Genomic DNA, 23,588 nt, shown 5'->3' on the forward strand with positions numbered 1-23,588 from the left:
TGCCATTGTTCTTACAATTAAGAGGAGCTTGAGCGATCAGGTCACTAAATCTCACATTCCAAAAAGTACAGATGCTGGCTTTCCTGGGACTGGCTCATCCTGTGGCTCGACCACTTCGTGAGCAACCCAGGCTTTTCCATTGTCTTGCTCTGCTGAGCTGGCATCTGTCTTCAGGCTTATACCCCTCATGGTCTCAGGATGGCTGCAAAAGCTCCAGACACCACACTCACTTGCCACCGCTGAAAAGCCTGGTGACATCACGTCCTTTCTTGTGCCCCCTTCTGACTTTCCCCAAACTTCTTTCCCAGAAGCCTCCCAGCAGACTTCCTTTCCCGCCCTGCTGGTCAGAATTCTGTCACATTTCTCTCACAGTGTGTCTGTTGTTGGGAATGGCCTGGCAGGACGGTTCTGGCTCCGTGTCTCACAAGGCTGCAGTCATCCGAAGGCTGGATTAGGGTTGGGGGATCTGCTTCCAGGGTGGCTCGTCCACATGGCTGACCATTCAGCGCTGGCTGTTGCTGGGAGGCCTCGGTTACACAGTCCCCTCCAGAGAGTTGCTCGGGCGTCCTCCTGGCGTGGCAGTTGGCTTCCCATAGAATAAGTGATCCCAAGACATCAAGGCAAGCTGTAATGCCTTTCCTGATGGGGCCTCAGAAGCCACACACCGTCTCTTCCATTGTCTTCTTTAGGCCGCCCAGGCCAGCCCTGACTCAGCATAGAAGGAGGCACAGGGTGTGCCTCTAGGAGGTGAGGGTCGTTGGGCCATCTTGGAGGCCAGCTGCCACACAGCCACATGCTGTTTGTCCGGCAGGTGTCCTCTGATCGGTGGTCACATACGCTGCACAGCCTGTGCTTGAAGTCAGACCATGGTCCCAGACATTTCTTCTGAGTTTGGGCAAAATCCACCCAGCTGTCTTCGTAGGATGTGGCAACAGCCTCCTGCACTTTGATTTTTTTTGTCTAGATTTATAATGGGCAAAAACTGGCCTCTTGCTCACATATTGTTCCTGAAAACACTTTCATTAAAACTCAACAGCCACGGTCCGTTTCTTTTACAAGGGAAGGCTGCGCTTCCCTTTACAAAAGGAAGGAGTACTAGCCCCCAGCCACGAGGTGTGGGATGGTTTAGAAGATTAACATTGTGTGGCCCAGTGCCTGGAACCCAGTACGGGCTCATTGAATGTGTCTAGAGACCAGAGGGGTGCTGTTTGCATTCTCCCAGAGGCTATCTTGGGCAGAAAGAAACCCACCTGCGAAGTTTAGACCAGAGAGGGGGGGCAGGTTCTTCCCCAGCTCAGGTGCAGCTGGGCTTCTGTGTACCTGCTGGTGGCTGGGGGGGAGTGGGGCGGGGAGGGCAGCATGCAGGGATTCTGGGGCCGTAGTGATGCTTCTGGAAGAATATCCAGCTGATCCCAGAGTATAGGAGCCTGATCTTTGAGGTGGACGTGGTTTCTGTCTCTATGGGCTGGTGCAGTAGCTACCACCTGTTAGTGTACACCTGTGTCTAGTGCTCCAAGTCGCGCTGCCCTCATTAGACAGGTGTCACCTCACTGAAGGTCGCTGGTCCGTCTTTCCTGCCTGGGGTGCCCTCCAGTCTGGTCGGGTGCCATGCAAAACACTGGCCAGAAGAGGGCAGCAGAGCACGTCATTTCATGCTCCAGCCCAGATCCTGTGTCCTTTTCCTTAATTAAGGCTCTACTTCTCTGGTTCGGAATAGTTTTGATCTGTTCTCTGGTTTTGATCTGTTCTGATAACCCCTTTTTAATGGCAGAAGATTCCCGAGATACTTCTCTTCCACGGTAATGTTTACACTTTTAGTGTTTCCAAATAGAGATATATATTAGCTAAAAGAGGATCTTGGAGAAGGAAATGGCAACCCACTCCAGTATTCTTGTCTAGAGAATCCCAGGGACAGAGGAGTCTGGTGGGCTGCCATGTATGGGGTCGCACACAGTCAGACACGACTGAAGCGACTTAGCAGCAGTAGCAGCAAAAGAGGGTCTAAATGTAGTCAGACTTTGCACTTGCCTTTTATTAGTTGAAGCAGCATCTAATAACTGCATCTGAATTATCACCGAGTGCTCCTTAGGGATCGGGCAGCAGGGTATGCACTGTACCTGAAATAATCTCATTTAATCTTAGCAACCACGAAGTGGGAATTATTATCCTCATTTTACAAATGTAGAAACGGAGGCTTAGATATACTTTATCACACAGCTAAGAGTGGTGGAACAGATCCTGAACCTAGGCCTGGCATTGGCTGGACCCACTTCTGTTTCTTCCATGGTCTCACCGTCCCACCGCTCCGCACACTCCCCACAGGATGTGAACCACCGGCTTAAGGTTCACATGGGTGCTGTGTGTGTGTGTGTGTGTGTGTGTGTGTGTGTGTGTCTTTTACGAAGTCTCTGGTAGGATTCCTTGGTGGCTTAGCTGGTAAAGCATCTGCCTGCAATGCAGGTAACCCCGGTTTGATTCCCGGGTCGGGAAAATCCACTAGAGAAAGAATAGGTCACCCACTCCAGTATTCTTGGGCTTCCCTGGTGGCTCAGCTGGTAGAAAATCTGCCTGCAATGTGGGAGAACCTGGGTTTGATTCCTGGGTTTTGAAGATCCACTCTAGTATTCCGGCCTGGAAAACTCCATGGACTGTATAGTCCATGGGATCACAAAGAGTCAGACACAACTGAGCGACTTTCACTGATAGGGTTCAAAAACCCGGCGCGGGGGCAGGCATGTTTTATGGGTGTGTGACTCATTTTGGGTACTTCTTGTGTTTTAGCACACTAATGACTTCGCCCTGTATACAGAAGCCATCAAATTTTTCAACCACCCTGAAAGCATGGTCAGAATTGCTGTAAGAACCATAACTTTAAACGTCTACAAAGGTAAGCTCCCCTGTGGGCTTGCACCTTGTCGGGTTTCTAACATGACAACAGGTACTTGCTCTCATGAGTCTGTACAGACAGTTCTGTGGTGGTAACAGGGAGTTCATTTGTTATGGCTGGGGTTACCCGTCTCGTGAAAGGCTGTCATCGCAGGCCATTTAGCCACCCCCTTATGTAAATTCCTGTGCCTCTCCATGCACTTAGTTCTGCAAGGGAAAGTCTCCCACAGTGCTGACACACGGAAGGCGTGATGGCCTGAGAGAGGCACGTGTGTTAATTATTTAAGGCATAGCTGTCTTTGAAACTCAAATGAGTCTTTGAATTTGCTCCTTGGCCTGTAAAATACACTTCAGTACAGCCAGGAGGTACGTTATCTGTAATGTACAAGCACATTTCTTGTTGCAAACAGCAGGGGGCAGTGTTGTATTCTCAACCTGCTGCAAAACCCAACAACAAATTCCTCCTTTCAGAAAGTACCAAACGCCCAAATCACTGCCCCCAGGAAAAAGCCGTTCTGTGGCTTCTCGCCCCCAGGGGCTCAGAGGCTGGCTGGACACGAGTCTCCTGGCCTAGAGTTGTGCTGGCCTCTGCCTAACGACGCCTGGGTTACTTCTCGTGTAGTCACCACCCTGGAGCGGGGACCCTGTTTCCTCAGGGACCAGATGCTTTGCCTTCCCAAGTTAAGACGTTATTACTGGAGGTGACCCCTAATTGGGAGGGGGGTTTAGGCGCTGCTTGGGGACTCACTCCAGCCTGGTTCTGGGATGGCCTTAGATTGGAGAGCCTTCTTAGGGCTCAGAGCAGGGGCCCATCTGGGGGTCATAACCTGGAGGCCAAATCCAGCTCTCAGACAGGTTTTCCTTGGTTTAGATATTTTTTGAAAAAAATATATGGTCGTCACTATTTAAAACTTGAGAGAGCTGGAGTCACAGCCTGGATTTCTGACTTGAAGATGTGGCTACTGCGGGTGCGCAGCCCTGCAAGGTGGGGGTGAACCGGCAGCGAGGATTGCTGCTCTGGGGCCACGGCGCCCCCGTTCACCCCTGGGCCTGCTGGCTCCGCTCACCGGTTACGGGCCAGCCCACAGGCCTCTGGACTCTGACCCCGTCTGAGCCCCAGCCCTGCCGCCTCCTGCTCTCTGCTCTCTTCTAACCTGTGTCTTTCTGTCTAGATGCCTCCTGCCCTAGCTCTCTGCCCCTCTGAGCAACTGTCTCACCCTCCCAGCTCCTCACCCTGTTAACTCTTGTCTGTTTTTTGCCTTTCCTTCAATGACGATTCCCGTGTTCCTTATTCCAGTGTCATGTAAGTTAATAACTTCTGGTTTTCTGCTTTCTTGACTTACCCTTACATGCAAATATGAGAAACTTGCTTGAGAATGGTGTAGTTTTCATTGTAGTCTAGCTAAATGCACTGCTGATAAGTAGGTTTCCTCATGCACTATCAATGTTTAACCCTGATTCATTGATTTTATTAATTATAAAATAACATAACTACCTTCATAGTTTTATGAAAAAGGCAACCGTTTTAAAGTATTTCCAGGAAAGACAGAAAAGAGTCAGATTATAGTAGAGGGCTTTTTCATTGCTTTTTTTTTTTTTAATCTCCCCCCAAGTTATTTTTGGTAGCTTGACTTTTTTTTTTCTCTTCTTTTGTGAATCTTCTCAGTGGATAACCAGGCCATGCTGCACTATATCAGAGACAAAACAGCCGTCCCTTACTTCTCCAATTTGGTCTGGTTCATTGGGAGCCACGTGATCGAGCTTGATAACTGTGTACAAACAGATGAAGAGTAAGTGACTACCCCTAGGTGCCTGTTAGGTGGACAGAATGCTTTGGGGAGAATTCTGTTCTCATTGAGAAAAAAGCCAAACACTAGAACAAAACTTAACACCACCCCCACCCCGTCCTGTGCGTAGGCAGAATATGGACTTCCATACTCTGAAAAGTTCCACCCAGCTTTCCACTATTCTTAGCAATAGAAAGTTGGAAACCACTCAGATACCTCCCAGAGAGGAACAGGGTAAATGAATTGAGTGCACCCGTAGAGGGATGCTGGGCAGCTGATGAAAAGATGAAGATGGCCTTCCACCGGCGATTGGATAAACACCGTGCGGTACCCATCTCAGGAAGGATGGGACGCAGCTTCAGGGGAGCAGTATTCAGCAGTAAAAAGGACTGAAGTCCCGACACGCAGGACACCCTGGGTGAACCTTGAGAGCGTTATGCTTAGTGAAAGGATGCAAGGGGCCACACGTTATGTGATTCTCCTTATATGAAATGCCCAGAATAGGCAAATCCATAGAAGCCATAGATCCGTGGTTTCCCACTTTCATGCATTGGAGAAGGAAATGGCAGCCCACTCCGGTGTTCTTGCCTGGAGAATCCCAGGGACGGGGAGCCTGGTAGGCTACCGTCTAATGGGGTCACACAGAGTTGGACACGACTGAAGTGACTTAGCATAGCATAGGGTTGGAGGAGGGGTGTGTGGGGTGAGGTGCGGAAATGGAAAATGACTGCCTGGGCTTTTTTGAGGTGAGGGGATAAAATCTCCTAAGGTTGATTGTGATAATGGTTGGAAAACTCTGTGAATATGTGTTAGCCACTCAGTCATGTCTGATTCTTTGAGACCCCGTGGACTGTGGCTCACCAGGCTCCTCTGTCCATGGAATTCTCCAGGCAAGAACACTGGAGTGGGTTGCCATTTTCTGCTCCAGGGGGTCTTCCCGACCCAGGGATCAAGCCCAGGTCTCCTGCATTGCAGGCAGGTTCTTTGCCATCTGAGCCATTAAATTGTATACTTTGGGTAAAGATTTTGGTATGTGAATTCTGTATCAGTAAATCTGTTTAAGAAAAAATTAAGATGGTGATAAATAGATGTCTCAGAACAGGATTTCTCAAACTCTGCACTGTGCATCTCTTGAACTAGGTAATTCTTTGTGGTGGGGCATCCTGTGCTTCATAGGGTGTTCAGCAGCACCCCTGGCCTCCGCCCACTACACGCCAGTAGTGCCCTTTTCCAATTGTGAAGACCAAAACTGTCTTCAGACACAGGTCTCCTTTAAGGAAAAATTGTATCAGTTGCGAACCACTGCCCCAGAGTGACGGCTTTGCACGAATCTGGTGAGAAGTGCACCTAGATGGGGTCAGGACAATAAAGGGACCTTGTCTCTTGGGGCTGCAGGGGGCTAGAGAGAGAGAAAATATTAGCTTCCACATTGGCAAAGAAGTAAGGTTCTGTGGATCACAGATCAGTTGGGAGAATAAGGACCCATATAGAATGGATGGATGAGGATGAGGCTTCACAGGTGGCTCAGTGGTAAATAATTCACCTGCCCATGCAGGAGATGCAAGAGACTCGGGTTCGATCCCTGGGTTGGGAAGATCCCCTGGAGTAGGTAACCCACTATGGTTTTCTTGCCTGGGAAATCCCATGGACAGAGAAGCGTGGTGGGTTACAGTCTGTGTGAGGTCACAGAGAGTCAGACAGGACTGAGTGATTGAAAAAAAAAATAGGAATATAGATATGAATAGTCATGGATATGAGCCCTGATGAGACACAGCTCCAGAAAGAACCGAAAGTTACTCAAGGAGGAAAGTGAACTCCTGGTCCTCCACGTTACTCTGCAGTGACTGGTTATAATGTCACCACCAGTTGCTGATGACTGCTGGGTGGGGAGGGGCGGAGGGAACATAGAATTCTGTCATCAAGGGAGGTCCTTGTGTACTATCTAAAATGGCTCGATCACAAAATAGAGGTCCTTGCAGATCGCAAAATAGAGGGAGGAACTATCCACAGAAACTCCTAAAAGATTTGAAACTGCTTCCTCTGGAGAGTGGGAAGGGGTGGGAGAGGCGGGGCCAGGAGCTGCTGTGTTTTATTATCTGCTCATCATTTCTATTGCATTTTTAAATCCATGTGTTCAGTCACTCAGTCATGTCTGACTCTTTGTGACCCCATGGATTGCAGCACACCAGGCTTCCCTGTCCTTCAGTGTCTCCCAGAGTCTGTTCAAATTCATGTCCATTGAGTCGGTGATGCCATCCAACCATTTCATCCTCTGTCGTCCCCTTCTCCTCTTGCCCTCGGTCTTTCCCAGCATCAGGGTCTTTTCAAATGAGTCAGGTCTTCTCATCAGGCGGCCAAAGTATTAGAGTTTCAGCTTCAGCATCAGTCCTTAAAATTAGTATTCAGGACTGATTTCCTTTAGGATGGACTGATTGGATCTCCTTGCAGTCCAAGGGACTCTCAAGAGTCTTCTCCAACACCACAGTTCAAAAGTACTAGTTCTTCAGCACTCAGCTTCCTTTATAGTCCAACTCTCACATCCATACATGACTACTGGAAAAACCATAGCTTTGACTAGACAGACCTTTGTTGGCAAAGTAATGTCTTTGCTTTTTAATATGCTGTCTAGGTTGATCATAGCTTTTCTTCCAAGGAGTAAGCATCTTTCGATTTCATGGCTGTAGTCACCATCTGCAGTGATTTTGGAGCCCCCAAAAATAAAAATCTGACACTATTTTCGCTGTTTCCCCATCTATTGGCGATGAAGTGATGGGACCAGATGCCATGATCTTAGTTTTCTGAATGTTGAGCTTTAAGCCAACTTTTTCACTCCCCTCTTTCACTTTCATTAAGAGGCTCTTTAGTTCCTCTTCACTTTCTGCATAAGGGTGGTGTCATGTGCATATCTGAGGTTATTGATATTTCTCCCAGCAATCTTGATTTTAGCTTATGCTTCATCCAGCCCAGCATTTCGCATGATGTACTCTGCATATAAGTTAAATAGGCAGGGTGACAGTATACAGCCTTGACGTACTCCTTTTCCTATTTGGAAACAGTCTGTTGTTCCATGTCCGGTTCTAACTATTGCTTCTTGACCTGCATACAGATTTCTTAGGAGGCAGGTCAGGTGGTCTGGTATTCTCATCTCTTTAAGAATTTTCCACAGTTTATTGTGATTGATGCACTCAAAGGCTTTGGCATAGTCAAGAAAGCAGAAGTAGATGTTTTTCTGGAACTCTCTTGCTTTCTCGATGATCCAATGGTTGTTGGCAATATGATCTCTGGTTCCTCTGCCTTTTCTAAATCCAGCTTGAACATCTGGAAGTTCACAGTTCACATACTCTTGAAGCCTGGCTTGGAGAATTTTTAGCATTACTTTACTAGCGTGTGAGATGAGTGCAATTGTGCGATAGTTTGAGTATTGTTTGGCATTGCCTTTCTTTGGGATTGGAATGAAAACTGACCTTTTCCAGTCCTGTGGCCACTGTTGAGTTTACCAAATTTGCTGGCATATTGAGTGCAGCACTTTCACAGCATCATCTTTTAGGATTTGAAATAGCTCAACTGGAATTCCATCACCTCCATATGGAAATAACATACTGTTTATCTGTTAGTGGTGGGACTGTAGGAGACTTTGATTTCTTTTTGCTCTTATTTTCTTCTTTAGTTGTCTGTCCCTTCCAGTGACCATCTATTACTTGAGTAATAATCATAGTAGAAGCAAAAGGTCCTGGATCTAGAGTGCTTTTTGCAGCAGATAACTGCTCTGGGGGAGGGGAATGGGCCCCATTGGCTATTTCAGATCTTTGTCCCTGTTGAGCGTGAGCCCGATCCACTCATAGGGCCTGGACAGCCCCAGTGCCTGTGTCTGCACTCGAAGCAGGCAGGGGCCTCCTGGGACCTGGGGTGTCACGTCCCCGCATGGCGCCCCTCATACGATCGGGACTGGGGTTGGCTGAGGCCATTGAGGCCTGCCTGTTTCCTCAGAACTCCTCAGGAGCATTTTACTAGTGAGGATTTATTGTTCCATTAATGCTGCTTATCTCAAGAGCCAGGGATCTTGCCACTTGGACTAGTGGCAGCTCGTGTTTGAAGTGCCTGGCTAAAAGCTTCCCTGGGTTTCTGTGTTTACCCATTTTGTTTGGGACTATGGTGATGATGACAGAGTCCGTTGTTCCACGGCCCCAGGAAGTGGTAGGGATCCCATTATTATTGTTGTTGTTTAGTCACTCAGTTGTGTCCGACTCTTTGCAACCCCGTGGACCGCAGCACACCGGGCTCCCCTGTCCTTCACCATCTTCCAGAGCTTGCTCACACTCATGTCCATGGAGTTGGTGATGCCATCCAACCATCTCATCCCCTGTTGTCCCCTTTTCCTTCTGCCCTCAATCTTTCCCAGCATCAGAGTCTTTTCTAATGAGCTGGCTCTATGCAAAAGGTGGCCAAAGTATTGGAGCTTAAGCTTTAGCGTGGTGATGATTGTGGAGTCCATTGTACTGAGGCCCCCAGAAAGTGGGGGGATCCCTTGAGTCCCCTAAAATTGAATGCAGTGGACCTGTCCGTTTTTCCTTCCTGTAATCCACTGGCAGGGCCATGATAGGTGTCTCTCGAGACTGGCTCAGATATTTGTGAATGAAGCGCCCCCAGCAACCTAAGTCTCAGGCCATCGGTTCTCAGCTCTGAGCCTGGGCGTTGGGGCTGAGATGGGCCTCTCTCCCGGCAGGCACCGGAATCGGGGGAAGCTCAGCGACCTGGTGGCTGAGCACCTGGACCACCTGCACTATCTCAATGACATCCTCATCATCAACTGCGAGTTCCTCAACGACGTGCTCACGGACCACCTGCTCAACAGGCTCTTCCTGCCGCTCTACGTGTACTCACTGGAGAACCAGGACAAGGTGAGCCCGGCCGGGGGCGTCTGCAGGCGGGGGGAGCAGCCACCCCACGGGGACGGGGCTCTGCAGGGACCGCGGCTGGAGCCTGAGGGACAGTCCTTTCCTTCCCTTCTTTCCTGAGAAGGGGGGTGAGGGAGAGGGTGGGAGGGAGGGAAGGAGAAAGACAGACAGCCAGAGCGTATGAGTGTGAGTGTGTGTGTGTGTGGACAGTAAATGAATGAGAAAAGATTACTGACATCCAAAGGAGACAGGAAACCTCTGCAAATTCAGGGTTTTGGTTTCTGTGCGTGCTTCTCCTGAGGTGCTCTCATCCCTGCTCACTTTTTCGGCTAGTTGCCAGAGCTAATTAACTTGGAGAAGATCCAGCCAGCTGCAAAACTTGAATGGCCGGAAGGGGATGGAGCACACCCAGGAAAAGATCTCGGGGCAGAGACTGTCCACAGTGACAGGCAGTGGAGCCCTCGAACGGCCCATGAGCCCGTTCATGGGCACTTTCTCAGATATGTTTTCTCCCTCCTCTCAGAGTTTCTGGCTCAGGGGTCTGGAGGGCACCGGGACCCTGCCCCCGAAGTGATTCTGAGCTGGTGGTTCTCAGTGCCCGTCCCCAAGAAAAATGCCACTTCGAGGAGAGGGGACCTTTGGGCAGTACCTCCGAGAGTGAAGGGGTGGAGGCTTTGACAGGAGGTGGGACAGAGCCAGCTGGTTACTCTGCAGGGATTTCAGCCTCTGCGCATGTCCCAGCTAGATGGGGGTGTAGCTTTCTTTTTGGAGACAGAACACGGGGCTTCTTGTTACAAACAGGTGACTCAAAGAAAAAACTGCAGCCCTAACGAGAGCCACCTAATGCCACTCTGGAGGTGGAGAGAAAGCTGGGGAACTGGTGTTTTCAGGCCTGGTTTCAAATTCTGCCTCTTTCCTCGTGACCTTGGACCAGGCAGTCAACCTCCCTGAGCAAAACAAGGGTCCTGAAGATCCTTACAGGCTTGGTAGGAGATGGAGCTCATTGGAGCCCAGTATAGATGAGTGGCTTCTCTGAGATCAGGGTGCCCCCACCTCTCCCTGCCCCACTTCCTGATAGCAGGCCTCTGGGGCCTCTCTTGCCAGGTTCTTGGTGCCCCAGCTGGGGGAAATTAACATTCTTGGTAATTTAAGGAGCTGGTTCTTCTCTTGGGTCCAGCATCTAATCCATGACTCACGGTGAAAGGTTTCTCAGGTGGAAGGTTAGCAGCCTTGCAAATAGTATTGGATGGGATTGTTGTTGAGTCGCTCAGTCATGTCCAACTCTTTGGGACCCCGTGTACTATAGCCCGTGAGGCTTCTCTCTCTCTGGGATTTCCTAGGCAAGAACACTGGAGCGGGTTGCCGTTTCCTTCTCCAGGGCATCTCCCGACTCAGGGATCGATCCCATGTCTCCTGCACTGGCAGGCAGGTTCTTTACCACGGCACCACCTGGGAAACCCATTGGATGGGATGAGCTGTGAATGTATTTTGCAGGGTCGACTTTGCCACCAGGAAAGAAGAACCTTAGGGTCTTAGAGGAAGTTGGGTGTTGGGTGCTGCTCATTCAGACAGATGGCCTCTGGCGTAGGGTATTACGTACCACTCACATGTGTAACCCAGACCTCTCTCATCCCCCCAACCTTCACCAGGGAGGAGAACGACCGAAGATCAGCCTGCCGGTTTCTCTGTACCTTCTCTCCCAGGTATGTCTGATCCTTCACCCGTGTCCCCACCACACTGGGGTCCCGGAGCACCGCTGCCTTTCGGAAGTTTCCCAGGCCATCTCAATCCATCTTCTTTGTGTGCGTCCCCCATCTTGAAATAAAACAACCCTGAGTCAAGGGGCTATGTATCTTCTTCATGGTAGTACTTGGAAATTTAAAAAGAAGTGAGAAATAAGTCAAACCTGGCAGATACGTCGTCGGTTTTCACTGTGGGGCCCGAGCTTTCCAAAACAACCAGGGGGTGTTCTAAATACCCTGAAAACGTGGCCCGTGTGGCCCCTGCTCATGGCCATCTTGAAAGAGGCCCGAAGCTGGGGGACCCAGCATGTGTTCACAGAGCCGCCGCGATTTAACCAACTCCCACTAATGAGGCCGTTGTCGTGGTCCTGGGGCCCATGTTACCTTCTGGAAGGTATCTCATAGCAGCCTCAGTACCCAAATTTGTGTCTTGAGCCAACTTGTCTGCCTCCCTGTCTTCAACAAGTGTGTCTCCTTCTCATAATTATGTAATATTTACAAGAAGGGAAAAACTCCATGGCGACCCAGTTACATAAGTTTAAAAATATTTTTATTACAAGCAGCGTGGACTCTCAGGCCATCTCATTAGACTGTTAAGCAGTTAGACGTTTGACCAGAGCTCTGTTCCCACTTCTGCAGTGGCCTAGGTATTCATTTGCTCTGCCGAGAGAATGTCCTTCTTGCCAGGTCTCAGGCCATTTTGCGTTTGAGGTGGGGCCATCTCCTGTTGGCCCGGGAAGAGAAATGCTGACCCGGCCTCTTCTCAGCGGCCGGGCTCTGCACGTGACTGGCTCACGTTACTCTGGGACTCTCGTTCTGGGGGCTCTGTGTGCTGGGAGCTGCACGCTGATGCCTGAATGCCCCTCTGTGTGAGGGAGCTCCCTGCAGTCCCCTGCCCCTCCTGGCAGCTGTTTCCACCACCTCGTTACCAATCGTCCCGCTTCCCCTGCTGAGGATGCTGGGAGCCTGGCAGGAGCGAGCCGGCCAGATGCAGAACCGCAGGAATCCCGTGGCAAGCACCTCCAGCACCCTTCAGCTGCTGGCACACCCCGAGGATCACCGGGGTCAGGCCACGCTTTGCTCTGAGAATCCCCTTTCTCCCGCTTTCCTAGGAAAGGTCCAGCCGCCTAGGCAGCTCATTACGTGCTTCAGTGTCTCATGAAAAGTGCTGTCACTGGCGTTCCTCAGCCCGAGTAAAGGGCTCTCGCACCCCTGCATTTCCACGGAACTTGATCATCCCCTGGCCGAAAACCTCAAATCGGGCATGAATTCTGGTCCTTAAACTCTGCATCAGAGCATCCTTCCGAATTATTTTTCAAGCATCTCTGCTAAACCAAGAAAATTTGTGTTGATGACATTAATTTGGTGTGATGGAGATGTTGTGCAGCTGAAACTAAACCACCGCTGGGGACAAGGGCATGACTGGGACAGGCCAGCCCAGCCTTTGCCTCCGGCGGGCACACGCTTCCACCCACCTCCCAGTTACTCGCTGCCCTTCTCCCCGCTTTCCTCTGTCCAGGGCATAGCTGAGCAGAGCACCATGCGTGTCCACACTGGCCGTCACCAGGTGGGCTGCAGTAGGTGCTCACTGGATGTTTGTGGACTGAATTCCTTCGTCGTCGTCATGGTCACTCACATCTGAATGCCCGCCACAGCCCCTGATGTGGGCTAACCCGCTTGTCATGCTATATAGTCTGTGGTAGTTGGTATCTCCTCAGTGTTTTAAAACAGATGTGCTTTTTTTTTTCCCCTAGGTGGGTACAACATTTGTTTATTGTACCGTGCCTTTTATCTGAATTGTATTTAATTTTTTGAACAATATAGTCACCCTCCTCAAATAGTACAAAATGACATGTAGGGAAAAGTTCCCTCTTACCACTGCCTGCCACATACCCAGTCCCACTCCCCAGAGGCGGCTAGTATTTTAGTCTCTGCCTCTCCTTTTTTTTTTCTTTTACAATATTTTTAAATAATTTTTTTAAGTGATAAAGTTCAAACAAGTGAAAACCAAGTTGTCTTTCTACTTTTTTTTTGTTCAGTCTCCTGATTTCTGTCTCCAGAGACAACTATAGTTACAGGGTTTCCCCAGCTCCTTCCGGAGATGTTGTCAACTGGCAGTGATTTTACCCCCAGCCCGGGGACAGCTGGCAGTGTCTGAAGACGTTGCTGGTTGTCATGCCTGGGGGAGGGGGTGCGGCTAGCATCTAGTGGTTCGAGGCCAGAGATGCTGCCAAATATCCTATGATGCCCAGGGCTGCCCCCTTACAACAAGGATTTATCACCGGACAAGAGTGCCAGGAGGGACTTCCCTGGCGGTCCAGCGGTTAAAACTCCGCCTTCCGACGCAGGCGGTGCAGGTTCAGTCCCTGGTCGTGGAACTAAGATCCCAGATGCCTCGAGGCCAAACAGCCAAAACATAAAACCGAAACCATTATTGTAACAAATTCAGTTAAGACTTCTAAAGTGGTTCACATCAGAAAAAATCGTAAAACAGTGCCAAGATTTGGAACGCCTGATGCATGTATATATGAACAAATACAGATGTGCGCACACAACTTCTGATATGCAGATGGTGGGTCCATCCCACACTGCCCTGCGGAGCCGGTATTACCACTGCATCTTGAAACACACTGGTGGGTATGTCTGAGCCGGCTCTCCAAGGCGGTGTGGGTACCCTGACTCCTCAGGCCGTTCCTTTGGACGCCAGGCAACAGGGTGGAGTGGCCAGGCCACCCCCCCGACAGCCCAGTGCCTTCTGATGCTTGCCGCCTGGCACGACTCCATTGGTCTCTGGCCCGAGCGGCTTTTCCTCCCCAGTTTCCACACCTCCCAGCGCCGCCCTGGAATTCTTGAGCGCTCAAACCCACCGCAAGGGGAAGAGCTCATTCCATGGGTGGGATCTCTGCGTGGCCGACCCTCTGCCAAGTCCCCGACTGGAACAAGGCCTGCTGGCCCCTTCCTCCGCGTAACTGAAGGGCTGGGCCAAGGCCTCCTAGTCTTATCCTAATCGGATTTGACACTGAAACGCCTGCGGAGAGAAAAGAGGGTGCGGGTTTGGCATTCCCTTCCCACATTGCTTCACCTCAGCCCGATTTGGCTTCAGGCGGCCAGGAGGGACAGTTTGCTTTAACGCACTTCTTTCCGCCAGCGAGCAGCCAGCCAAATAGGCAACAGTCTGAAAGGAGGGCCCGCCCCTAGGAGGAGAAAAGTCCAACTTGTTTCTCCCAGATGTGACCCATTCTTTGGATTTCGCGTCACTGGGATTGCCGCTAAGACGAGGCTTGTGCAGTAGCCCAGCCTCGTCACTTCAGGTGAGGGAAGGATGAGGTTGAAAGTCTATGTGCTTTAATGCAAATCCTTTTTTTTTTCCTCCTTCACCAGGTCTTCCTAATTATACATCATGCACCCCTGGTGAACTCGTTAGCTGAAGTCATTCTGAACGGCGATCTGTCTGAGACATACGCTAAGCCTGAACAGGATGTTCAGAGAAGCTGTGTAAGTCATTAGCGGGGGGACTGTCTCAAGACCCTGATAAGACACCGTGGTTCATTTTGTTCACGTGTGTTTCTCTCAAACCAGAGACCAACATCCTGCTCGTTACAGCACTGATGTGTAAGCTGGTCTGGGATTCAGGGGACCTCACTGGTCTTGACATACCCAGAAGAATCTGGGGTTGGGTACCAAGAGTGGATTTGACTGTGCGTGTGTTATTGAACTTGGAATCGTCCCGTTCTGGGCTTCAGGGTGTGTATCTGTGGGGCGCGGTTATTGGGGCAGAATGAGAGAATACTTTGTCTGAGGCCCTGCTGTCTACGGAAGCTGGGCAGGGAATATCTGAATGACACAGACCCCGTGAGAGCCCAATAGGGAGCGGTGGGGACTGTGACAAATTGGAGAATGTATGTATCCTTCGTGAGCAGTTACAGCTCACCCCAGCCTAAAGTCCTTCTGCAGTTAGGTGGAGAAAATACCCTGTGGACAGGTCCTCTCATGTCTCTGGAGATGCTAGAAAGCTGCATTTGGAGCCAGTACTCCTGTCACCAGCATGGCCTGAACGGCACGTTTATGGTTTGCCACGTTGTGCGCTTGGTGCTCTGCTGAAGGGAAACCCCAGTCACTGGGGCGATGACTTGCCCCGAGGCTTTCCCTGCTTGGCCCTGTGTCTGGCCCGCCTTCCCCGCTCCCGTCCTGCTCACTCTGTTTTGGCACCTCTCGCTTGGTCGCCAGAGAGCCCTGTGCTTTCCCTGCACGTTTGTGCCGAGAAGGCCCTTGCTCCCGGTTCTCTCTCGTCCAAGGTCTTACCTGTTCGGAGCAGGCATCTTATCTGCTATTGAGTCTTGTGAGTGTCTGAGATGAGCAGTGCTCACATAAAGGCCCTGTCTCTGCAGCCCTGTTCTCAGGCAGTCGGCACACCGGTGATGGGGCCGGGCTTACCCTTGGGCAGTCAACTCTGTTGTCATATCTGAGTGAGTGGGCGGAGTGTGGTCCTGGAGCGTGAAGGGTCAGAACTCCGTGGAGTGCAGTTACACGAGGCCCCTGCCCTTCTGGTTTTCCTGGTTTGCAGTGTCTTGGCCGGGCCACTGTGCTCTTTAAGGGAAATCAGAACCTCTGAAAAGGTTTCCAGAAACCTCTATCCTCATTGGTGGTGGCATTAGTTCAGCTGAATTGAATGAGGTCTTTTCATGGCCCCTGTCTGGCCTGTCCTTCTTCAGTTCGTTCAAGAAGTATTTATTGCACCCTTTCTTTAGTTCAGGAGTTGTGCTAGTTCTGGTAATATACAAAACCTAAATAGCCCCTGCCATGCCGGGGCTTTATGATTTCGTAGGAGGGGCAGAACGTTGATAAAACTTACAAACAAGGCTACTATTTCAGGTCTTGGAAATGCTCCAAAGGGCAGGAGTAGTGTTTGATGAGAGGATTTAACTTGGAAGTGATGAGGGTGAAGAGTTGAACAGAAAGGACTCCCCTCGTGGTCCATGATGTGACAACACGTGGGCTGGAGAACGTGGAGCTGACAGTGCTAATACTGTTGATACCACTGGAGAGATTTCTTGCAGCTTTCTTAAACTCTCTTTTGCTGAGTGAATGCAAGTTACAGGACAGCGAGTGAAGAGTCAGCAGGGTCTCCAGGCGGGGCCGTTGAGGACCCCTGCAGCCTTGGGGTTGCCCTGGGAAAGTCATTATACCCCATTTAGAGAACAGCGAATGTCAGCCCCACTCGGAAAGCTGTGGTGAGGATGGGGAGAAGATAGACGTAAGGTGTCTACAGGTTGCAGGCTGGCCCTCAGAACTGTTTGGTTTGGTCTTCACAGTGTCAGAAAAATTTATGAATCGCCTGCCAACTCTAAAATTTGGGAGGTTTCACATAAAAATCCAGATTTCAGGATGGTCTTAACAGTCTGAAGATCTGGTCCCAGTTGTGCCTGTGTTCCTGTAAGAAGCTCCTCAGAGGCCACCCCCTGCCCCCATCAGACGAGTCCTGTGTCGACCATCAGATTTGTCCAGTCCCCACACAGCCAGCTGGTAACTCACACTACAGTTATGTTAATAACAGATGAGAATGTAGTGGGTTCCTTCAGACTTCCTTCTGTCACATGATTTCCAGACCCCAAGATCACCGCTAACTGCAGTTAGACTTAGCGTTCCAAGAGGTGAGCCCAGAGACTGTTGGGGTGCTTGGGTTTACAGGGCTTTTCATTGAAATTGATTGACATGCAGTTGCAGGAAATAAACTATAGCAATCTGTTACCCTTTCCCTAGTTTCCCCAGGGATGATGTCTTGCAAAACACTAGGACAGTGTCACAAAGCAGGATATTCACATCGGTACGTGGCATTTGCAATTAGAGCAAAAGCAAATGGCATGGAAGTTGCTGACAACCTCTCAGCTTCGGATTCCCAATTTAGTTGAACCTCCGATCAGCAGGATCATCTCCAAGATTTGTTCATTTTCCCAACAGCCTTCTCTTCTCCCGCCTCCATTGTGATAGACACACGGTGCTCCTGGCAGAGACACCTGAACTAAAAATGAAACGCTTTTGCGTGTGTGAAGACTCACCAGCCCAAGTGAAAGTGTCAGCCTTCTGCTTCCGGTTATTACCTTTCCCTGAGTGCGAAATCGAAGTCTGTTGTATTTTGACGACTGCTGTTGAAAATCGGGAAGGGCTTCTCTCATCAACTTGTTTGACAATAGTCCTGGTGAGATTTACCTCTCTTCCCTCCAAGCAAGAACAGACTCCTTTTGTTTCCTGCCTGACTCGGATGTGGTTTGATCATACTTGTTTTAAGTTTCTTGGTCTTTTTTAACCTACTTTCTCCTTCCCGTAATTTGTTAGATAAGTTACTGGTATTGCTTCATTTTACCAGCAGACCTTTCACAAAACCAAACCAAAATTGAAGAGAGAGAAGCAGAGGGGAGAGCAGAGTTACTTGAAAAGTCTGTAATTTAGGGTTAAATTGAAAACACATCAGCATGCTTAGATAGACGTCTAATTGGAATTCATCTGTGCATTAAAACCATATGGTCCCTGCGAAGGGATAACTCTGGCTACGCAGAGCAGATAGTTTTCTTGTCGGGGAAAAAAGGGTAAGAGAACACTCATTCTGAAACCGCCAGCATCTCATTACTTTTGCAAAATGAACATACAGATTAGATTATGGGATGTGCATCATTACCTGTAGGTACTTTTTTGTTTTTGAAGGGACTTTTTTCATCCTGGGTTTTTGTGGAATTGCTTCCTTGGTTTTTGCATTCATTCATCCATTCCCTGAGAGAGATGCGCTGGTACCCAGGAAAGACACGCCCCTCCTCCTCACTGGGCTCCCCAGCCCGGCGAGGACAGGGGATCCTGTCTTGGAGACACCTGTGTCGCCTGTGCTGTCCCGGGACTGGCTGGAGATGCCTGAGGTCCACCGCAGCCCCAAGTGGCTCAGTGGGTAACCTGGTGGCAGGGTCACAGGGGCTCCTGTGATGTTCTTCCTGACTCTCAGAACCTGACCCTCACAGGGCGCCTTCTCTTTGCTCGGGGCAGTTCCCCGTTCTGTCTGGTGCAGTGGACTCTGAGCTGGGCTGCCTGGGCCCCTCCATCCTGACTCCTCGCCTTACTAGGTGTGTCTGGGGCAAGTTCATCCACCTCTCTGGGTTTCCATGTCCTCACCTTCCAATCAGAATAACAACCGAGCCTTTGCAGAGAGGATTAAACGCAGCACATGCTCAGTCGCTCAGTCACGTCCGACTCTTTGCGACCCCACGGACTGGAACCTGCTAAGCTCTGTAGAGTGCTCATTGGAAGGACTGATGCTAAAGCTGAAGCTCCAGTCCTTTGGCCACCTGATGCGAAGAGCCAACTCATTGGAAAAGACCCTGATGCTGGGAAAGAGCAAAGACAGGAGAAGGGGACAACAGAGGATGAGATGGTTGAATGGCATCATTGACTTAATGGACAAGAGTTTGAGCAAACTCCGGGAAATAGTGAAGGACAGGGAAGCCTGGCGTGCTGTAGTCCATGGGGTCACTAGGGAGTCAAATACTACTGTGCAACTGAATAACAAAGTGTTTATTCCAAAGCCTAGCACACATCAGGGCCCAACTATCAGATGCTGGCTTCATAGTGGTCTGAGTTTCTGAGGCTTCAGAACAGCCCTGCATCTGCTACCTCCCTTGTTGGGATGATTAACACAGAGGCATACTCAGTGCTCCCCAAAGGGAGGAGCCCTGTGACCGGACGCACGGCACAGAGGGTCAGGTGTTGGCAATGATGACGATGATGACAACAACAATGATGGCTCAGTTTTGAACGTTGCTGAGTAGTGTTAGTGTCTGAGCCTCTGCGTGCAGCTGGGCCTGCAGCTCAGCTGGCCCTGGGTCCCTCTCTGGAAAGTGCGAAAGGACTCAGTTCAGTTCAGTTCAGTTGCTCAGTCATGTCCGACTCTTTGCAACCCCATGGACTGCAGCACACCAGGCCTCCCTGTCCATCACCAACTCCTGGAGTTTACTCAAACTCATGTCCATCGAGTTGGTGATGCCATCTAGCCATCTCATCCTCTGTCGTCCCCTTCTCCTCCTGCCCCCAATCCCTCCCAGCATCAGGGTCTTTTCCAATGAGTCAACTCTTCGCATGAGGTGGCCAAAGTACTGGAGTTTCAGCTTCAGCATCAGTCCTTCCAATGAACACCCAGGACTGATCTTCTTCAGAATGGACTGGTTGGATCTCCTTGCAGTCCAAGGGACTCTCAAGAGTCTTCTCCAACACCACAGTTCAAAAGCATCAATTCTTCGGCACTCAGCCTTCTTCACGGTCCAACTTTCACATCCATACATGACCACTGGAAAAACCATAGCCTTGACTAGATGGACCTTTGTTGGCAAAGTAATTTATCTACTTTTGAATGTGCTGTCTAGGTTGGTTATAACTTTCCTTCCAAGGAGTAAGCGTCTTTTAATTTCACGGCTGCAGTCACCATCTGCAGTGATTTTGGAGCCCCCAAAAATAAAGTCTGACACTGTTTCCCCTGTTTCCCCAACTATTTGCCGTGAAGTGATGGGACCAGATGCCATGATTTTAGTTTTCTGAATGTTGAGCTTTAAGCCAACTTTTTCACTCTCTTTCACTTTCATCAAGAGGCTTTTGAGTTCCTCTTCACTTTCTGCCATAAGGGTGGTGTCATCTACATATCTGAGGTTATTGATATTTCTCCCGGCAATCTTGATTCCAGCTTGTGCTTCTTCCAGCCCAGCGTTTCTCATGATGTACTCTGCATAGAAGTCAAATAAGCAGGATGACAATATACAGCCTTGACGTACTCCTTTTCCTATTTGGAAACAGTCTGTTGTTCCATGTCCAGTTCTAACTGTTGCTTCCTGACCTGCATATAGGTTTCTCAAGAGGCAGATCAGGTGGTCTGGTATTCCCATCTCTTTCAGAATTTTCCGCAGTTTATTGTGATCCATACAGTCAAAAGCTTTGGCATAGTCAATAAAGCAGAAATAGATGTTTTTCTGGAACTCTCTTGCTTTTTCCATGATCCAGTGGATGTTGGCAATATGATCTCTGGTTCCTCTGCCTTTTCTAAAACCAGCTTGAACATCTGGAAGTTCACGGTTCACATATTGCTAAAGCGGAGGGACTGACTGGCACTAAATTCATGTGCTTGACTGGCACTAAATTCAGAGTGGGAACATAATTCTGGGGCACAAGAGGCTGGTTTATCCCCAAATGAGGGTGTCCACCATCCCTCAGTAGGCACCAGTTCAGCCAGTTGGGACGGTCTCCAGATGATTCTCGGGGGATCCAGAAAAGCGAGCACACACCTGTAGTGCTGGCCGCCGGTTCTCCACGTGGTGCCCATCCACCCTGAGAGCTGGGCCCTCTGCTGGCAGAGGGCTCCGCTGGGATGTGGCTCGTGGAGCCTGAAGCTGAGGAAGTAGCGGCTGGGCTTCTCTGGCTTGTGTGTTTGCAGGAGCAGAGCATCCCTTCATCACTGGCTTGGCTCATTGCTGCACAGCTGGCCTTCTAATCCAGGCTTGAATCAGAGGGCAATGGAGCCCCCACTGGGGACTGAATGCATCCAGTGGAAGAGCCCCCTGCAGCTGGGATTGCAGTTCCCCTGCATCTTTCAGTGCCCCTGACCTTACCTGTGACCCCCGTGGCAACCGATGCTGGTACCAGAGCACGCACATTCTTCCTGAAAGTGATCAGCTTCTGGGAGGGTGGATTGGAACACCAAAGGGAAAAAATAGACTGATAAATATATAAATCAAGGGCCTTAGCTGGCTGAGTTGCAAGCACCTACACAAAGAACTGGACTCGCGTGCATTCTCCCTTTTGGTGGGTCCGCCGTGGTCCAGCCCGTCACCCCTTGATAGAATTACAGCTCCCAGGTGCATCTGCTGCCTGCAGGGTCCTGCGTGTGGCAGCACTGACTCGTTGGCGAGGGGATGTGACAGAAGCAGAGAAAATCCAGGGTGCAGCGTGTCCCACGTAGGACCCGTCGCCTCTCCCTTCTTTCCTGTGGAAGCAGAGGCTGCTCAACTGTCCAAAGCCCCGTGGCATGGAGGCTCTTGGAGACGTGGCCTGTAGCCACGTGGGTGACTGATCTGAGGGGCTAAGTCCTGCTCCAGGGAGCAGAGAAGGGATGGCCACGGCCTGGAGGAGCTGACAAACAAGGCAAAACACGGTGGGCAGAGCGGGGGTGGAGGGGGCGTGGAGGAGGCTCTGTGACTCAGCCCTGAGCTAGCTCTCCTGTCTGCCTGGCAGCATGCCCCAGAACGGGCTGGGGTGGCTACCAGGCTGGAGATGGCTCAGAGGGATGAGGCAGTGCCAACACCCAGCTGATTGGAGACCTCCCCTAGTCTGCATTTTTTCCAGATTTCAGCTGAAATCAGGAAAATAGTGGGTGGGACAGGAAGAGGAGGGTGCCTCCCACTTCTGTGTCCTGGGGCTTCGTGTTTATCAGCAATTAAGTCCCTTTGGGCATTTGAGTTTTTTGACTAGATTCTGAGCTCCTTGAAGCTGGATTCAAGTTGTTTATTCATCCATTCAAAACATAATTACTGGGTGTGTGCCAGCTACTGTTCTAGGCACCGGAGAGACACCAGGAACGAAACAAAGACCCCCTAACCTCAGGAGCTTCTGTTGTCCTTGGAGGAGAGCGGAACCATGAAACTATAGTGAACAGCAGAGCAGAGAAGACTGGAGAGTCCCCTGGACAGCAAGATCAAACCAGTCCATCCTAAAAGAAATCAACCCTCAGTATTCATGGTAGGACTGAAGCTGAAGCTCCAGTACTTTGGCCACCTGATGTAAAGAGCCAACCCATTGGAAAAGACCCTGATTCTGGGAAAGATTGAAGGCAGGAGGAGAAGGGGGCGGCAGAAGATGAGATGGTTGGATGGCATCACCGACTCAATGGACGTGAGTTTGAGTAAGCTCTGGGAGATGGTGAAGGACAGGGAAGCCTGGTGTGCTGCGGTCTGTGGGGTCTCAGTTGGACACCACTGAGGGACTGAACAACAACAAAGAGCGTCTTCGGATGTGAGACAAGCTCAAGAAAAGCAGCTGCAGTGAAGCAGAAAAGGGAGGGGATGTGCGCTGGGGCTGGGGGCGCACTCAAGGGGAAGGCGACAGGGGAGCACAGATTTTAAGGAAATGAGGGAGTGGGTCATGTAGAAGTCTGGGGGAAGAGCTTTTGGGCCAGAAAGCACAGCCAGCCCAAAGGCCCTGAGGCAGGAGTGTGCCTGGAGTGTCAGGAACAGCAGAGAGCAGTGTGCTGAGGCAGAGTGTGATGGGGTGAGGTGTGGGGTGGGGAATGAGGGTCCGAAGCAGATGCACCTTTCAAGCCATTGGAGCACTCGGGAGTTTACAGAGGGAAGTGGGAACATCCTAACCTGGGAGTCCATGGTATTTAGCATGGTTCCTGCAGGAAACTTCAGTTATCTTGAAATAACCCATCTCAACAGGGACGCAAGCACCACATCTCTAATGAGCAAGGAAATTCCATCCTGGTCAGCGCCAGAGTCCTCCATCCAGGAAACTGGGTTTTGCTGGGGTGGGGATGTGTGTGCTTCATTCGCATGGAGGCTGGGGGGCTGCATGTTGATGAGAACAAGGCCCCCTGGTCACTTCCCCCTCTGCGTGCTCAGCAGTTTGTCAACAGGCGATTGCAGGCGTCCAGCCTCAAGTCCCCAGGCTGCTGCTGCTTCCGGCTCTTCTGCCACTATCTGCAGTGATGGTCTCCAGTTTAGCATGAGATTAGGGTTCTGGGCCAAATGTTTCAGACCACTGAGAGTCACCACTATTTCACAATTCATTATTTTTTTAATAGAACAAGATGTAGTCAGATATTCCTCCTAAAGAAATAGCAGCCAAGTGCTTGGTTTATCACTGTTTCACCAGATGATAAGATATTTTATTTTGCATGAATGTTGAACATGCCTCTTTAATCATAAATATCTTAGGATTAATGTCTTTGGATTAATTCACGCTACAAGCATTTATTAGCTCTTTATGGAGTGCCAGACGCAGCATCAGAGGGCCAGACTAGGCAGTGCTTGGTTGAGAGGGACAGAGAAGTTGGTCAGGGTAGGGAGCCAGGGGATGGGCAGCACCCCGAGGCTGCTTTCTAAGTAGTCCCAGCACCGTCTCAACATGACCGGCTGGTTCCCACAGAGGCCAACGCTGTGTGCGTGCACGTGCACATGCCTGTGCAGCGTGAGGCCTCTGAGCTCCGTGTGTGTGTGTGTGTGTGTGTGTGTGTGTGTGCACGCGCGTGTAGCATGAGG

The 23,588-nt window shown here is 50.3% G+C and overlaps 1 protein-coding gene across 5 annotated transcripts in view; it reads left to right on the forward strand.

Moving 5' to 3' along the window:
• CLEC16A (C-type lectin domain containing 16A) overlaps nucleotides 1-23,588 on the forward strand; it is a 234,824-nt gene that overhangs the window by 31,802 nt on the left and 179,434 nt on the right. For all 5 annotated transcript variants that reach the window (XM_059881547.1, XM_059881546.1, XM_005224670.5 and 2 more), the window contains 5 exons: nucleotides 2,782-2,887; nucleotides 4,553-4,676; nucleotides 9,397-9,571; nucleotides 11,218-11,271; nucleotides 14,692-14,805. In XM_059881547.1, coding sequence (XP_059737530.1) covers nucleotides 2,782-2,887; nucleotides 4,553-4,676; nucleotides 9,397-9,571; nucleotides 11,218-11,271; nucleotides 14,692-14,805 — 573 coding nt within the window. The remainder of the gene's footprint in view (nucleotides 1-2,781; nucleotides 2,888-4,552; nucleotides 4,677-9,396; nucleotides 9,572-11,217; nucleotides 11,272-14,691; nucleotides 14,806-23,588) is intronic.

Source organism: Bos taurus, chromosome 25 (assembly GCF_002263795.3).
Source record: "Bos taurus isolate L1 Dominette 01449 registration number 42190680 breed Hereford chromosome 25, ARS-UCD2.0, whole genome shotgun sequence".
Taxonomy (NCBI): Eukaryota; Metazoa; Chordata; class Mammalia; order Artiodactyla; family Bovidae; genus Bos; species Bos taurus.